An 18,661-nucleotide genomic window follows, 5' to 3' on the forward strand; every position below is an offset into this window, starting at 1 on the left:
ATAGGGTCACAAAGAGTCGGACATGACTGAAGTGACTTAGTACACACACAACAATGTCAAAGTTGGGTAGCCGCAGAAGAGAGTACAAAATCATTTACAAAGCAGTGGTATCTGTTTGGTCAAAATGATGAACAGGAAATGGGACTGGGTGTTCAGTGGAGAGCTTCCCATGGGATGACTTCTTGAAGGCAAAGGAGCTTCAGTACATTTTTAAGATGGAAGAGCAGAATACAGGAGATGATATTTTAATAGATAGGTGAGAAGCACATTGTCTATTTCTTGGCAGAGTCAGCAGGTTCATCAGGTTGGAGCAGAGGACTTATATAAGGGAGTTGAGGGATAAGGCTCCAACTATTTTAGTTTATATTATGGTTCATACTTTGTGTTGCTCTGTGGGCTTCAACAAATGTATAAAGGCAAGTATCTATCCTTAAAGTATCACACAGAAGAATTTACAGCCCTGTAAATCTCCTGTGCTCCCTAGGGAACGAGTTTTAATTCTCATTTTTCACAAGGAACTTTCCTGAACACTGTCATGACCTATGTCTGAAAATCTCTATTCAATAATATAAACAAAAATAAAAAGATTATCCCAATAATACTGGCCATGAAGGTAAGGATTGATTTCAGTTATGCTCCTAATTGGTTTTGGTGTGACTTTTTATCCATCACCTGATTTTCTTTTTAAGAAGTAAATTTTTCTTCCATATACTACCCGGTAAGTTAGAAAATTTAGATTTAAGTGAAAATGACTAATAAACTCACCTTCCATTGGCAAGGTGACATTTTTAGTGTGCATCTTTCCTATTTTCTGTTTTCTGTGCATGTATTACTTCATTAAAAATAAATGGGGCATCTTATTTTATATCCTTTCTTTAGTCAATGAAAAAAATGAACACTGTAATTCAGTGTTCTGCTACAATGTGCTTTTTAATGACTATATAATAATGACTGTGGGCTTCTCAGATGGCTCAGTAAAGAATTCACTAGGAAACTGGAGTTCGATCGCTGCGTTGGAAAGATCCCCTGGAGAAGGAAATGGCAACCCATTCTAGTGTTCTTGCCTTGATAATTCTGTGGACAGAGGAGCCTGACCAGCTACAGTCCATGGGCTTGCAGAGAGCTGGACATGACTGAGCACACACACACACATATAATAATCTACTGTTTGAGTTACAGATCTCACAAATTTGTGGGTTATCATAATAGAGTCATTATGAAATATAGGAGTTTTGCTTTTTATTATATGTGAAGAGCTAAGAATCAAACAGATAGGATGATGTCATTTAAAGGAAAGAATTTGAATTTGATCAGGAGACTTTAGCCTTAGCTCAACCTCTGACTTCATTTAGTTATCTAATCTTGAGTTTTGTTATTTATTCTTTCTGAATATTGGTTTCCTTGCCTTTAAAAGCTAAGGGTTGCTTTATTATTTTGTAACTGTGAGTTTTCTAGGATATCACAGCAAATCAGCAAAGCATGTCTAAATTCTTTAATTAAAATTGTAAAACTGACAGAAGTCTTTTCTCTGTCTTTTTCAGTCTCTTCTCCTCTTTAACCTCAGGCACATCACATAGATTTAAATTAATTACAATCTTTGGTTAATAAAAAATTTACACCATTGGCCCACAAATGACCCCTTATAACTTTTTTTTTTTTTTGGAAAGAGATGGGAATACCAGACCACCTGACCTGCCTCTTGAGAAACCTATATGCAGGTCAGGAAGCAACAGTTAGAACTGGACATGGAACAACAGACCGGTTCCAAATAGGAAAAGAAGTATGTCAAGGCTGTATATTGTCACCCTGCTTATTTAAATTCTATGCTGAGTACATCATGAGAAACCCTGGGCTGGAAGAAGCACAAGCTGGAATCAGGATTGCCGGGAGAAATCTCAGTCACCTCAGATATGAGATGACACCACCCTTATGGCAGAAAGTGAAGAGGAACTCAAAAGCCTCTTGATGAAAGTGAAAGAGGAGAGTGAAAAAGTTGGCTTAAAGCTCAGCATTCAAATACGAAGATCATGGCATCTGATCCCATCACTTCATGGCAAATAGATGGGGAAACAGTGTCAGACTTTATTTCGGGCGGTTCCAAAATCACTGCAGATGGTGATTGCAGCCATGAAATTAAAAGACGCTTACTCCATGGAAGGAAAGTTATGACCAACCTAGATAGCATATTCAAAAGCAGAAACATTACTTTGCCAACAAAAGTCCATCTAGTCAAGGCTATGGTTTTTCCAGTGGTCATGTATGGATGTGAGAATTGGACTGTGAAGAAAGCTGAGTGCCAAAGAATTGATACTTTTGCACTGTGGTGTTGGAGAAGACTCTTGAGAGTCCCTTGGACTGCAAGGAGATCCAACCAGTCCATCCTATAGAGATCAGTCCTGGGATTTCTTTGGGAGGAATGATGCTAAAGCTGAAGCTCCAGTACTTTGGCCACCTCATGTGAAGAGCTGACTCATTGGAAAAGACTCTGATGCTGGGAGGGATTGGGGGCAGGAGGAGAAGGGGATGACAGAGGATGAGATGGCTGGATGGCATCACCGACTCGATGGACGTGAGTTTGAGTAAACTCCGGGAGTTGGTGATGGACAAGGAGGCCTGGTGTGCTGCAATTCAGGGCTGGTCGCAGAGAGTCGGACACGACTGAGTGACTGAACTGAACTGAACTGAATGTTATGTATGAATCATCTGTGAATTCTCCACTCACATAGTAGACTAGTGTCTGCTAGTCAAAATCTACTAGTCAAGGATGTTTGTTAAACAAAAAATGTCTTCTAGTCACAGTCTAAGTTGTCATTTTTAAATTAAATGTCTGTTTCATTCACCAGTATGTCTCTAGCACCTACTATAGTGTGTGGCAGGTACTGTTGCTCAGACAATATATATTTCTTGATTGAAAGGCCTTCACATGGACCCGTTGCCAGGATGAAATTTTACTGGTAGAGGAGACACTATTGTCAATGCTTGCTAAAGTGTGAACATTAGCAAAAGAGCCAGGCGATTAATATAAACTTATGCTGTTGAAGTTGGTAATGACTGTAACTGGAGGATAAAGCAGACATATTTACTAGGGAAAGATAGACAGCAGCAAATGACTGAACAAAAACCTTGTTAAATGGTAGTTAAGAAAAAACAAAAATTAACAGAACTTTCATTGCATATTGTGATGAAAACACAATGCTTGGAACATAGCACCTGCAAGAAATGCATACCTTCCTCCCTGCAATAACTGGGCGATAGGAGAGGAAAACTCCAAATAGTGTCACTTTTCAAATGAAGGTATAAAACTCAGAAGCGTGACGTGACCTCTCAATGTCCCATAGCTACTAAGTGGAACCTCTAGGAGTCACACTGTATCTGCTTGGCCATGAAGGTATGGGCCTTAAATGTGTGATGACAAATTGTCTGAAAATGTGAGAAAAGATCCCTTCTGAAATACCTTTATTATTCGAACTGTTTCCCAATCAAGGAAGTAGACTTCCATTTTAGGAAACCACCTGGAGAGGGCATTGCTAAGCTCTCGAAATTTTACCCTTTCTTGTTCTTTGTCTGGTGCTTCATGGCCACAGAATACGTTGGCTATCCCTGTATTGCATACATGTGAGCCAGAAGATGAACTCCATTAGCATTAGTTTTGCAAAAGTCTTTTTTTTCTCCGTCTTGACTTGATGTTTCTACTTTACTGTCCCTGGTGGGAATTGCCGGTTGCAGCGGATTTCCTCTTCTCCCTGGAATGAGCAGATCATATCGGAGTTGCACTGCCAGTGTACTTGATACGATCTTTATGTTGTTACAGAATTATAGTAGAGGACACAGTGGATTGGCGACCCCATGACAAGATTGTCCTCAGCTCCTCCTCATACGAGCCTCATGAAGCAGAGGTCCTCACTGTGAAAGAAGTCAGGGGCCACCATATTAGGATCCGTGAACGGCTCAGACACCGACACATCGGTAAGGCTTTGGTTTGTTAGTTAAGGGAAGTGAATGAGCCAAGAAAAACGTGTTCAGCAACCTGCCTGGGGACCTTGGATCCAACCGGCGTTCACAGGGGATGGATAATACTTTACTGCTGCCCTAGGCTCATCCTAGAAGGCTTTATCTCCATCCCTTCATTAATTTTATTGCCTAATTTTTTTAAAATACTTTGATGTGAGGGTATTTTTTTAACTTTTTATTTATAATGGCAAGCCTAGAAGCAAGCAGAAGGGTTAAGAAACTTGTTCAAGGTCACCGGGCATTTTCATGGCTAAGCCAGAATAAACCTCATGGGAGATGAGTTTCCAGTTCATTTCCTGGCACATTGAATCACACAACCACTTAGAATGTGGTAGTTATTGTAAATAATGACTCCTTACTTTTTCCATACTTAGGAATGTGTCCTTTCTGACATGAAGTTCATTTTATGTATTGACTACTGCTACTGCCCCAAATTATAAATGCTGCTGCTGCTGCTAAGTCGCTTCAGTCGTGTCCGACTCTGTGCGACCCCATAGACGGCAGCCCCTCAGGCTCCCCTGTCCCTGGGATTCTCCAGGCAAGAACACTGGAGTGGGTTGCCATTGCCTTCTCTGAAATTATAAATAAATAAAGTCAAATACCTCTTTCTTTTAAAAAAAAATACTAAATATTTTAATACACTATATACACTTAAAATAGATTGCATATAAATAATAAATAACCATGTTTCCTGGTTCAGTCTAATAAATGCATTTAACCCAGGAAATATAGCTAATAAGTAATATAACAGGGAAATAAAGGGATACGGGTTATCTTTTTAGTCTCTGACATTCGAGAGGGAAATACATATTTTCAGCAGGGTCATATCTAAAGCTTTCTAAGTCATAGTTTTAAGGATGATTTTATTTCTCAACAGTGGCAGGGAAAAGAAAACTCGTCATCAACCCCTGCCTGTAATATGCAAACGTGCAATACACATACAGAGGGAGGGGGGCGATGTAACACCCACGGGAGACTGGGGAGACTCCTTCTGAGAGTGATGAGCTTCAGACCTGCCAGGAGAGGGCGCTGCCGCTGCTGCTGTGGTCCTGTCGCTGCCTCAGTGGATCTGGGATTCCTCCCTCTGAAGAAAGAGGTTCAAACGCGGAAAACTCACACTGACGAGTTAAAGGAAGGGGCTTGGGGACCCCACTAATTGGACCGGTCTGCCCTGACATCCCTGTCCCAGTACCCATTGTGACTGAGGAGAAATGAATTCTTGCTCAGATACTCTCTCTCTTATCCCAAGGAGAGACTAGTGAACGGGCTTTTCATTTCTCAGCTGACATTTGTGGAGAACGCCCGAGGAAAAGCAAACCTTAATGGTGGGAGCACTTCCGCGGGGAAACGAGTGTTTTCATTTGTCAGGTTCGCTGAGTCCGTAACTGGCGATCTCCGAAATAGGTGTTTTAAAATTTTTCCTTCCTGTTGCCCCAGGAAGTGCCCACTTCATGGAGGGTGGCCGACACATTCGTTTGGCTGCTGAGGTTGGTCTTTTGACCCGAAACATACAAATCCAGGGTGATACACCATGCAGAGGGAGACTACTTGTGGGGTCCTTCAGGAAGTCCAGCGTGGAAGAATTTTCAGGTAAATCACATTTGAAATTACTAAGTTACTATGAATTGGATGCTATGGGACCCTCCGAAATTACAATAGTGGATATTTTCATTTATAAAACAATAAGTTTGGAATAGATGCTCGTTTATGCTCTGAGAAGCTATGAATTTTCAGTCCTAATCTGTATTTAATTATCAGTGTGACGTTAAAATAATATTCTAGCTATCAGCACATAGGCATATTTTTACCTCAGAAAGAAAAAAAAAAAACAAAAACCATCTTCAGCAGATGTGAAATTTCCTCTGCTTTGAAACTGTAGATGATTTAATGACCACTTGAATTTTATCTCTTTCCTGAATTTCTATTACTCTTTCCCAGTAGCATGCTTTATCTGATGGCAGACCTCATCTCATGCTATAAATTAATAGTGTAAATTTAAATAAGAAGATTTCCATATTCTAGACTGCTTTAGGGATCAGTTCAATTTCTCTCATTTCCTTCAAGCTTTAGCTCTTCTGGAATGTTGTGAAATAATTTTATTGGTACCTTATTTCTGAAACTTGGATTCCTTAAAAATGATTTCAGTGTTGCTTCCTAGTCAAATTAAGCTCCATCTGAGAAAGTCACTGTCTACATGAATATAATAAAGGCTCTGAGAAGGCCTAGAGTAGAGGATCTAAGCACTTGCCACATATATTGAGCATGGAACAATTTTTGTGGGCACATCTGTTTTCAGTTCACTTCAGTCGCTCAGTCGTGTCCGACTCTTTGCAACCCCACAGACTGCTGCATGCCAGACTTCCCTCTCCATCACCAACTACCAGAGCTTGCTCAAACTCATGTCCATCGAGTCAGTGATGTCCATTTCACTCTCTGTCATCCCCTTCTCCTGCCTTCAATCCTTCCCAGCATCAGGGTCTTTTCCAATGTGTCAGTTCTTCACATCAGGTGGCCAGTATGGTAAAGGATGGTGTTTGGACCTTAAGTCCAAAGTTCAGGACTTCTGGTCCATAGAACAAGCTCGCTCTCCATAAACACTAGCTCCATCAGATTCTTTCTTTCTTTCTTTTTTGGCCACATGGTAAGGTATAAAGTGAAAGTGTTAGTTGCTCTCAGTCATGTCCGACTCTTTGTGACCCAATGGACTGTAGCCCACCAGGCTTCTCTGTATGCAGGATCTTAGTTCCCTGACCCGGGATTGAACGCTTTTCCCCCTTCTCGCCTCCACATTGGAAGCATGGAGTCTTCACCACTGGACTGCAAGGGAAGTCCCCTTCATCAGTTTTTAACAGGAGTGATCTAGATCTCCCTTCTTGGCTAGAGGACATTTGACAGTATCTGGAGACATGTTGCTTGTCACAACTTCGGTGGAGCTTCTGCATCTAGTAGTGGATGCTCAACAGCCTACAGTGTGTGAGAAGGTCTCCCTCAAGAAAGGATAACCTGGACCAAAATGTCAGTTATGTTGAGGTGGAGTAACCCTGCTCTGGAAGGCTAGACAAAGGCTAAGTCCTGGTCATGGTGGTGGTCATGTAAAAACAAATCTACCCTGCAGTTTGTGAAGACAGAGAATTAGGAAGGGAGTGCAAGATGGGCCCCTTTATACAGTACCTGCAGAACCAAGCTAGAACCTGATCGCGAGAGCAGGACAAGAGGCTGGTTCTTATAGCTGAGCACCAAAGCTGGACCCTCACCACCTGCAATGCTGGCTCAGTTCTGAGCCTCTGGCTTGCTGGTTGGGGCTCCTGAAACATCCCTAGGAAAGGGATAGAGAATCTTAATCCAGTGCTTCTTATAGACTAGGAACTACGCTGGTTTTCATGCCTGTTTTATCTCATTGAATCCTAATATCCCTGTGAGAGAGACATTTTATCCTTGGTTTTATAGATGAGGAAACAGAGTCTATAATAAAATTGCCTGCTAATTCATAAAACTCTATTATGAGCTATAGAACTTCTTGAGGGTGAGACTGAGGTATTCAGCCCTGTTTTCTTAGTATAATAATATAACTTCTGTGTATTAGGTCCTCAATAAATGTGAGTAAGTTAAATAAATGAACAGTAAGAAAAGTCATTCAGCTCTCAAGGTAACATTCAAATTCCAGCCTGATTCTGAAGCTGTTGATAAGCTTTTAATTTTGTAATCACTTTCAGTTCAGTTCAGTTCAGTAGCTCACTCATGTCCGACTCTTTGTGACCCCATGAATCACTGCATGCCAGGCCTCCCTGTCCATCACCAGTTCCCAGAGTTCACTCAAACTCTTGTCTATCGAGTCGGTGGTGCCATCCAGCCATCTCATCCTCTGTCGTCCCCTTCTCCTCCTGCCCCCAATCCCTCCCAGCATCAGTCTTTTCCAATGAGTCAACTCTTCACATGAGGTGGCCAAAGTACTGGAGTTTCAGCTTTAGCATGAGTCCTTCCAGAGAACATTAAGGACTGATCGCCGTTAGGATGGACTGGATGGATCTCCTTGCAGGCCAAGGGACTCTCAAGAGTCTTCTCCAATGCCACAGTTCAAAAGCATCAATTCTTTGGCACTCAGCTTTCTTCAGAGTCCAACTCTCACATCCATATATGACCACTGGAAAAACCATAGCCTTGACTAGATGGACCTTTGTTGGCAAAGTAATGTCTCTACTTTTCAATGTACTATCTAGGTTGGTCATAACTTTCCTTCCAAGGAGTAAGCGTCTTTTAATTTCATGGCTGCAATCACCATCTGCAGTGATTTTGGAGTCCCCCCAAAATAAAGTCTGACACTGTTTTCACTGTTTCCCCATCTATTTGCCATGAAGTGATGGAACCAGATGCCACGATCTTCGTTTTCTGAATGTTGAGCTTTAAGCCAACTTTTTCACTCTCCTCTTTCACTTTCATCAAGAGGCTTTTGAGTTCCTCTTCACTTTCTGCCATAAGGGTGGTGTCATCTGCATATCTGAGGTGATTGATATTTCTCCAGGCAATCTTGATTCCAGCTTGTGCTTCTTCCAGCCCAGCGTTTCTCATGATGTACTCTGCATAGAAGTTAAATGAGCAGAGTGACAATATACAGCCTTGACATACTCCTTGGTAAAAAAGTTGCAAAGGTGGTATGAAGAGTTCCTGTATACCTTTCATTCTGTTTTCCCTAACATGAAAATCTAATATAGCTCTGGTACATTTGTGACAGCCAGTAAATTAACCTCACTGCATTTGTGTTAACTGAACTTAAGATATTATTCCAGATTTCACGTGTTTTTCCACTATGGTCCTTTTTCTGTTTCAAAATCCAGTACAGATCCCCACATTGTATTAAGAACCCTTGCACTTTTCTGTAACATATTCCAGAGCCTGGTTGATGTAAGACCTACAGGTGTGGGTCAAGGATGCCAGGTACAGTGTTGAATGGTTACAGGGCAGAAAAGCAGGCCAGGGCTTTACAATCCCCACTTTTAAATCAGATTCTTCTGTCATTCCCTTCCTTCTGACCAGTAATACCCAACAAGTTATGCTCAGAATTATGATAAACATAAAGAAAAAATAGGAAAACAGTTGTGAACAAAATCATTGCTTGATTCTCCATCTGAATGCTCAGATACTTTAAGTATTTACTATTGATTAGTTTTCAATTGTTGATTAATACGCACACAGGTAAAAAGATCTCATACAATTTAAAACCATGAATTAAAACGTGCAAGGATGACAGGGAAAAACATGCTAAGTAAAACAATAACGATACATTGCCTTGAATGAGATTCTAGAACTGTTTTCCAGTCTGAAAACTAAGCTTCTACATGTGAACACACACTAGCATTGGTATGCTTTGTGCCAAAGTTCTCAGAGGCAGGTTCTGTTTTAGCTATGTGCTGCTAGCAAGGGTTGCTTTAAATTTCACTGAAAAGTGGTATCACCTGACAAATAATTTGTAAATGTTTTGTCATTCTGTGAATATTTCCATACCATCAACTAGTGTGTCTCTAACCAGCATCCTCTGAGAAATCTAGATATAGTGGAGTTCGGTTTGACCATTCAGAAAAACACACAAACTTCATTTGCCCTCACAGTAGTTTGGTTTTTCAATAAATTGATTTGCAAGGCTTCAGGCTTCTCATCTGTGAAAAGGGGGTGGGGGAGATGCCGGATTAAGACTGGACTATCAAATACTGGACTTCAAATACTAAAACACCACAACTCCCTTCCTTTTTAATGAGGGAAATAACTTTATAGTTTACCTTGGGCAGTAACTTTAAAAAAGAAGAATAAAGAAAAGAAGTGAGGGTCAAAGTTGTGGTCTACCTAGCTAAGGACACGTGATGTCTCTTCTCTCAGCACAGGGCTGTACTCCGGTCTTGGGAATCTCAGTGCAGACCTGTGTGTTTTATTCTACCATGTCACACATACTCTCCGCTGGGCCTCCATGGGGGTTAACGGTACAGCCTCTGCATCCATATGCCTGGGTCCGAGGCCTAGGGTGCTGCTTAACCCTTCTCGGCCTCAATTTCTTATCTATAAAATGGAGATAACTGCATCTATCATAGGATTTTTACAAAAATTAAGAATATATATATCACACACATATATATTTATGCCTGGTATATAATTAGTGCTATATTAGAGTTAGATGTTCTGTTTATTAATTCATGTCAATTCCCCCCATATTCATGTTCTTATCTATTTTATCATGAGTCTATACACTGACAAATTAGTGTTCATTATATTTTTAAATCAGTCTAGTGGCTACATTTTATACTGTATTTTAACAATGTCTGCTTAAAACAGAACCAATAAAATCCCCAATAAGACTAAATAATTCAGTATCCTCCCGTGATATTAAAAAAATGTAGAAAATCCTCTTATTGTGAGAAGGAAACAGGAAATATAATGTGGCTAGGATAACAGTACAGGAAAAGAAAATTCAGAGTCTTTAAGGTCACTTAAAAATATATTATTGGCTTTATCATGTCTTCATAAAGAAGAATGTTATGTTTCTGGACATCTATTGAGCAGAAGTCTTGTACTTATACTCTTCTTTAAAAATGATTAAGATAGTGTATATGGTTAGCCATTATTTTCTTTCATATAATATCTCTGTGTGTAAAGCTGTGACCTTTTCATGTGGGGTTACTGAAAAGAGACTTGACTTTGGGGTGAGTGGCCAGAAAGCCATATTCCCTTCATTCTGAGTTGGTTCCTCGACCCAATCCTGAAGACGGGTACCCAGAATCTTTAAACTAGCTGTGCCCATCCCCAAAGCCTCTTTCCTTCCCCTGCCTTCCTATCATCTTCCTCTCCATCCTATGACCACACTCTTAAGAATGTACAGGGAACTTTTCAGGAAGTACTGTGATATTTTTTAGTGCTTCAGATTTTGTTAGTGAGACTCGATGACATAAAATATAGTGCTGGTGTTTAAACTGTTGTATTTTAATGAAAAATCTGCATGTCCTGATGCCATTGAATGGATCATCCTTCTGACTCTTGAGAGGACAAAACAAGTACCTGCTAATGTGCACTTTGCTTGCAGGTATCCTTCAACTTTTCAATGTGGAAATTCAGAACTTTGGGTCACCGCTGTATTCATCCGTTGAACTCACTAATGTGTCAGCAGGATCCTGGATAATATCTTCTTCTCTGCACCAAAGCTGCGGTGGGGGCATCCATGCAGCTGCCAGTCAGGGGGTCATTTTAAATGACAATGTGGTGTTTAGCACTGCTGGCCATGGCATTGATCTGGAGGGTCAGGACTATTCTCTCTCTAAAAACCTTGTGGTTCTGATGACACAGTCAGCATGGTCTCCTGTTTGGGTGGCAGGAATCAAAGTGAACGAGGCAAAGAACACCCATCTCCATGGTAACGTTGTGGCAGGCTCCGAGAGACTTGGTTTTCACATCCAAGGCCACAGGTGTTCCTCTCCTGAATCTCTTTGGTCTGACAACGTGGCCCACTCAAGTCTTCATGGCCTTCATCTCTATAAGGGGAGTGGACTTGTCAACTGCACTGGTATCTCTGGCTTCTTGGCTTTCAAGAACTTTGACTATGGTGCTATGCTCCAAGTGGAGAACAGCATGGAAATAGAGAACCTCACTCTGGTAGACAATACTGTTGGCCTTTTCACAGCAGTTTATGTGTCTTCTGCTCCACGGTGTTATATCAGAAATCTACAGATTGTGCTTAGGAATTCAGTCATTGTGGCCACTAGCTCATCTTTTGACTGCATTCAAGACAGAGTTAAACCACATTCTGCCAACTTGACATCACCTGATCGAGCTCCTTCCAATCCCAAAGGGGGTCGAGTTGGTATGCTGTGGCCAGTATTCACCTCAGAACCAAATCGGTGGCCTCAGGAGCCATGGCACAAAGTGAGGAACGGCCACTTGATTTCAGGCATCATGAAACTTCAAGGTAAGAATTTTGGGTTTCGAGGCAATGTAGTCTAATACATCTGTGCATAGAACCCATAGAACCTTTAATAGCATCTTGAAAGTATATCACCAAAAGGGTACAGTTTAGTTTGGTGCTTGCTGTCCAGTTGATCAGCTATTGGACATTGATAACCACAGGGGTCGTTTATTAATATGATGATAGTGAGTGGTTCATTAAGGAACAAAAGTGGGTCATTTGTAGAGATGAACCTCAAGCCAGCCATACAGGGTGAAGTAAATAAAAAAGAGAAAAAATATTGTATAGTAATAAATGTATGTGGAATCTAGAAAAATGGTACAGATGAGCCTGGTTCCAGGGCAGGGATAGAGATGCAGATATACATAATGGACTTGTGAACACAGGGTCAGAGAGGGGAGGGTGGGAGATTAGGTTTGACATGAATACACTACTGTGTGTAAAATAGATAGTGGGAACCTGCTGTATAGCACAGAGAGCTCAACTCGATGCTCTGTGATGACCTAGAAGGATGGGATGGGGGTGTGAGGTTCAAGAGGGAGGGTATATATGTGGAGTTGGCTTAGTTGATAAGTCGTGTCCTACTCTTGTGACCCAATGGACCGTAGCCTGCCAGGCTCCTCTGTCTATGGGATTTTCCAGGCAAGAATACTGGAGTGGGGTGCCATTTCCTTCTCCTGGGGATCTTTCTGACCCAGGGATTGAACCTGGGGCTCCTGCATTGCATGCAGACTCTTTACCAACTGAGCTACAAGGGAAGCCCAAGATTGGGAATATACATATATAGATACACACACACACACACACACACACACACACACACATTGCTGATTCACTTCACTGCACAGCGGAGACTAACACAAAATTGTAAAGCAATTATATTCCAATAATAAAAAGTAGAAAAAAATCACTGCTCTATACATGTTAAAGAGCTTTCACAGGGAAATATTTAATTTGATTATATGCCTGGTGTTGTTTTTCCTATCACACAGAAGAGGAAATTGATACAGGGAGGTTGTGCCTCAGTGAGGTTGTTAAGAATCTGGTGGGGCAGCCAGGATTAAATTGAGTTATACTGCAACCTATGCAGAAAATCTCTCTCAGATCTCTTTTGTACTGTTGTATTCACTCCCCATTCAATTTTGACCAAAACTTTTATGGAAAGTATTGCTTATAAGATGTCAGTGTGTTGGAATGCTCTTCTATTTTGCATACAATGTCCAGGCCTTCAAGAATTAAGGATATTTTAAGTCAAGATTTATATAAACTCCTGGAACTATGCTGGGCAGTAACTTAAACTTACTCCTGGACATTAGTCTATGAATATTTAGTTATGTAGTCTGTATTTGTGGCTGGTTGTTTACATGATATAATGTTATAATATTAATACTTTATAAACATTGTTTTTCAGATGTGATCTTTTCTAGTTTTGTGAAGAGTTGCTATAGTGATGATCTAGATGTTTGCATTCTGCCCAATGCACAGAACACTGGTATCGTGCCTCCAATAATGGCAGAGAGGACCAGTATGCTAAAGATCAAAGATAAAAACAAGTTCTACTTTCCTCCTTTACAAACCAGGTACCAGTTTTGGTATTTATAGTAAGTCATATTTATGAAGGATTTGGTAATTCTCCAAGTACCTGAATATGTCTTTTAAACAAGGATAAAATCATCCGTGAGATTAGACACTAGATTGATTAGCCCCAATTCTTTCCCCTTCTATATCCATGCCTTTGAGATATGATTTTTGCAATCTCTGTCACTAAACAGGGACTGTTTCTCGCTCCCTTGAATCGGGGATATGCCCTGCTATGTCCTGTGGCAGACAAGAGGCAGAAGTAATGACTTGCAAGTTTTATTGGTATTAATTTTTTTATCTTTGTTAGAGATACTTCTCTGGGATGTTTTCAGAATCAATGGTAAAAATTGACCCTAATTCTTGAATCTTCTGTGGAGTACAGCATCACCAGTCTTCAGAAGGAGGCTTGGGAGCCCTTGTGCACAGACTGGTGGGGAAGGAGACCATGGCTGCTGTCAGGAAACCCTAAAATGAATGATATGACGCATACTTATACTCAGACCAGGCCTAACTACTACTGTTCATGAACAAATGATCTTAGAGGTGCATTAGAAAATCAATCTGAAAACTAGACAAGGAATTATTTTTTCTCTTTGGCATGAGAGGAAGTGGGAAAGTCAGAAGGAGGGAGAATGGATTGCTTTATCTCTCCTGTAACACTGGGGAAACTTTAGTTGTAATAAAAGAATCAGGAAATCCCACCTTAATTAGAAAGCTTGTGTGTTTGGTCCAGCACCAGTCTCTTTTTGATGCTCTTCCCTGAACCATTTTTAGAACCTCAACATTATTAGGTATACAATTTGTGTTATTCTGTCTTTTTTTTTTCTATTGTCCAGCCTTCCTTATGTTCATGTCTTACCTATGGGATGAAATAGTTATAAAGCTAAATGATACTAGTATTTGATTCTTTGTTCTATTAATACCTGACACATGGTATACATGCAATAAATAATTAATATTATTACTAATAGTACCTAAAAATATTAGCCCCGGAGGAAATTGCGTTGATTCACTATAATTCCGTGTTATAATTGCCAATAACTTGTTTATATACCCTGCTTGACTCTAAATTCTGGTGCCTATCTTTATCACCATTGTATTCCCCAATGTATAAGTATTAGGTTTTCAGTAGATATTTGTTGAATGTAAACATCTTTTTTTTCCTACATTATATATAGTACAAGTATAATTGATATTTATGATAATTTTAAAATAACTGCAAGTCTCCAAAGTTCCATAAAGCAATGATTACATTATGTTTAGTAAATATTAGAAACAAATTTATTCTATCTTTCATTTTCAAAAACTAGTGATCTGTGTTAAGATTATGTAACTTGATATCCAGAATATTTGGTTAATGTCTTTCTTCTTGACCAAATAACTGTGCAATATCTTTTCTATCATTTTATTTCTTAACCTGTGTACACATTATTAGTAATAAAATTTTGTTGAATTTATTTTTTCACAGTGTCAGCACTACCAATGTATGTTTTCTTTTTGCTGCTTATCATGGAAATGAGACAGTTGCTTTCTATCAATATTCACAGGAAAGATTTAGAAACACTGGTCTGCTCTGAATCAGATTGTAAAAGCCCTGGAAAATATCTCTTTAAGGATCTGGATGGAAGAGCCCTGGGTCTGCCCCCACCAGTTTCTGTATTTCCTAAAACTGAAGCAGAATGGACTGGATCCTTCTTCAACACAGGTCAGTGAGTTCTATGTGAACTTGACAACTCTAGCAGGGGGAGCATGAACAGAACTGAGATGGTTTGGTTGCGTGGTCCAGGGGAACAAAATATACTGGAAAAGAACTGAGCTGTAGAGTTGGAGTCTGTGCCAATGAGCTGCCCAACTCACATCTATTTCAGAAATGAAGTGAAGTGAAAGTCACTCAGTCATGTCCGACTTTTTGTGACCCCATGAACTACAGAGTCCATGAAATTCTCTAGGCCAAAATACTGGAGAAGGGAGCCTTTCCCTTCTCCAGGGGATCTTCCCAGCCCAGGGATCGAACCCAGGTCTCCCACATTGCAGGTGGATTCTTTACCAGCTGAGCCACAAGGGAAGCCCAGGAATATCAGGTGCTTAACAGCTGTCACTTAATAGCTTGACCGCTGTCACCACACTACTGCTTTTCCCTCCATGAGATTGCCTGTGGTCTGTGTCAAAGGTACGATTCCTGACACCCTGCTGTGTACTGGTGAAAGAACAGTCCTCTCACTAGTTTGGTCACCTGGGCCTGGAATATTTCACAATGTCTGCCTTGGAAGCCAGTCCTCTGGCTTCTGAATCCATCTTTCTCTTCCATCAGAACTAAATGCTTTCATTCTGAAAGGGTGGTAGAGTAGATAGCATGTTTTCTTTTTTGCCTTCCCTTTCTCTATCTTCTAATTATGCCTGGGGGACTGTGATCAAATCCCTTCTTCTTCTTGCTTTTACAACTGAAGCAAGCCCATTCAGCTATCAGTTTTGATTGCCGGACCCCTGGAGAGATCATCATCTTTCTACTTCCACAGACAATGTGACTTTGAGTTTACATTTTTATTCAGGTGAAAACTAAAATAAATCCAAAAAACTTCCCCAGATTTCTTCCCACTTCACTGGTTGATTCTTTTCAGACTTCTTTCTAGGCTCCCTTTCTCTTTAGGGGCTTCCCTGGTGGCTCAGATGGTAAAGGATCCATCTGCAATGCAGGACACCCAGGTTCAATTTCTGGGTGGGGAAGATCCCCTGGAGAAGGGAATGGCAACCCACTGCAGTATTCTTGCCTGGAGAATCCCATGGACAGAGGAGCCTCATCTGTGCGGTCGCAAAAAGTTGGACATGACTGAGCGACTAACACTTTCACTTTTGCTTTCTCTTTTGAAATTCTGAATATTTCAAGACATCCTCAGACCTCTTCTTTTCCTATTAAGCCCCCAAGTCCAGAGGTGAAAGTACCATTTAATGTTGATGACCTCCAATTTATATCTCCATCCCAAACTCCTCCATGAACTGTGGTCTGTTATATCCAACTGACATCTGAGAAGTATAATTAGCATGTCAGACTCATTTTCATTCATTCATTCAGTTGCTCAGTCATGTCCGACTCTTTGTGACCCCATGAATTGCAGCATGCCAGGCCTCCCTGTCCATCACCAGCTCCTGGAGTTCACTCAGACTCACGTCCATCGAGTCCGTGATGCCATCCAGCCATCTCATCCTCTGTTGTCCCCTTCTCCTCCTGCTGACAATCCCTCCCAGCATCAGAGTCTTTTCCAGTGAGTCAACTCTTCACATGAGGTGGCCAAAGTACTGGAGTTTCAGCTTTAGCATCATCCCTTCCAAAGAAATCCCAGGGCTGATCTCCTTCAGAATGGACTGGTTGGATCTTCTTGCAGGCCAAGGGACTCTCAAGAGTCTTCTCCAACACCACAGTTCAAAAGCATCAATTCTTCCATGCTCAGCTTTCTTCACAGTCCAACTCACATCCATACATAACCACTGGAAAAACCATAGCCTTGACTAGATGGACCTCTGTTGGCAAAGTAATGTCTTTGCTTTTTAACATGCTATCTATGTTGGTCATTACTTTTCTTCCAAGGAGTAAGCATCTTTTAATTTCATGGCTGCAGTCACTATCTGCCATGATTTTGGAGCCCCCCCCAAAAAGTCTAACATTGTTTCAACTGTTTCCCCATCTATTTCCCATGAAGTGATGGGACCAGATGCCATGGTCTTCATTTTCTGAATGTTGACCTTTAAGCCAACTTTTTCACTCTCCTCTTTCACTTTCATCAACAGGCTTTTGAGTTCCTCTTCTCTTTCTGTCATAAGGGTGGTGTCATCTGCATATCTGAGGTGATTGATATTTCTCCTGGCAGTCTTGATTCCAGCTTGTGCTTCTTCCAGCCCAGCGTTTCTCATGATGTACTCTGCATAGAAGTTAAATAAGCAGGGTGACAATTTACAGCCTTGATGTACTCCTTTTCCTATTTGGAACCAGTCTGTTGTTCCATGTCCAGTTCTAACTGTTGCTTCCTGACCCGCATACAGGTTTCTCAAGAGGCAGATCAGGTGGTCTTGTATTCCCATCTCTTTCAGAATTTTCCACAGTTTATTGTGATCCACACAGTCAAAGGCTTTGGCATAGTCAATAAAGCAGAAATAAATGTTTTTCTGGAACTCTCTTGCTTTTTCAATGATCAAGCAGATGTTGGCAATTTGATCTCTGGTTCCTCTGCCTTTTCTAAAACCAGCTTGAACATCAGGAAGTTCACGGTTCACATATTGTTGAAGCCTGGCTTGGAGAATTTTGAGCATTACTTTGCTAGTGTGTGAGATGAGTGCAACTGTGTGGTAGTTTGAGCATTCTTTGGCATTGCCTTTCTTTGGGATTGGAATGAAAACTGATCTTTTCCAGTCCTGTGGCCACTGCTGAGTTTTCCAAGTTTGTTGGTATATTGAGTGCAGCACCTTCACAGCATCATCTTTCAGGATTTGAAATAGCTCACCTGGAATGCCATCACCTCCACTAACTTTGTTCGTAGTGATGCTTTCTAAGGCCCACTTGACTTCACATTCCAGAATGTCTGGCTGTAGGTGAGTGATCACACCATCGTGATTATCTGGGTTGTGAAGATCTTTTTTGTACAGTTCTTCTGTGTATTCTTGCCACCTCTTCTTAATATCTTCTACTTCTGTTAGGTCCCTACCATTTTTGTCCTTTATCAAGCCCATCTTTGCATGAAATGTTCCCTTGGTATCTCTAATTTCCTTGAAGAGATCTCTAGTCTTTCCCATTCTCTTGTTTTCCTCTATGTCTTTGCATTGATCGCTGAGGAAGGCTTTCTTCTCTCTCCTTGCTATTCTTTGGAACTCTGCATTCAGATGCTTATATCTTTCCTTTTCTCCTTTGCTTTTCACTTCTCTTCTTTTCACAGCTATTTGTAAGGCCTCCCCAGACAGCCATTTTGCTGTTTTGCATTTCTTTTCCATGGGGATGGTCTTGATTCTTGTCTCCTGTACAGTGTCACAAACCTCCATCCATAATTCATCAGGCACTCTATCTATCAGATCTAGTCCCTTAAATCTATTTCTCACTTCCACTGTATAATCATAAAGAATTTGATTTAGGTCATACCTGAATGG

The 18,661-nt window shown here is 40.8% G+C and overlaps 1 protein-coding gene across 1 annotated transcript in view; it reads left to right on the top strand.

Moving 5' to 3' along the window:
• The window catches only part of PKHD1 (polycystic kidney and hepatic disease 1 (autosomal recessive)), a 450,125-nt gene that overhangs the window by 320,403 nt on the left and 111,061 nt on the right, over nucleotides 1–18,661 (top strand). The window contains exons 56-60 of the mRNA XM_018039183.1: nucleotides 3,812–3,966; nucleotides 5,449–5,601; nucleotides 11,075–11,953; nucleotides 13,362–13,530; nucleotides 15,079–15,236. Of these exons, the coding sequence (XP_017894672.1) occupies nucleotides 3,812–3,966; nucleotides 5,449–5,601; nucleotides 11,075–11,953; nucleotides 13,362–13,530; nucleotides 15,079–15,236 (1,514 nt within the window). The remainder of the gene's footprint in view (nucleotides 1–3,811; nucleotides 3,967–5,448; nucleotides 5,602–11,074; nucleotides 11,954–13,361; nucleotides 13,531–15,078; nucleotides 15,237–18,661) is intronic.

Source organism: Capra hircus, chromosome 23 (assembly GCF_001704415.2).
Source record: "Capra hircus breed San Clemente chromosome 23, ASM170441v1, whole genome shotgun sequence".
Taxonomy (NCBI): domain Eukaryota; kingdom Metazoa; phylum Chordata; class Mammalia; order Artiodactyla; family Bovidae; genus Capra; species Capra hircus.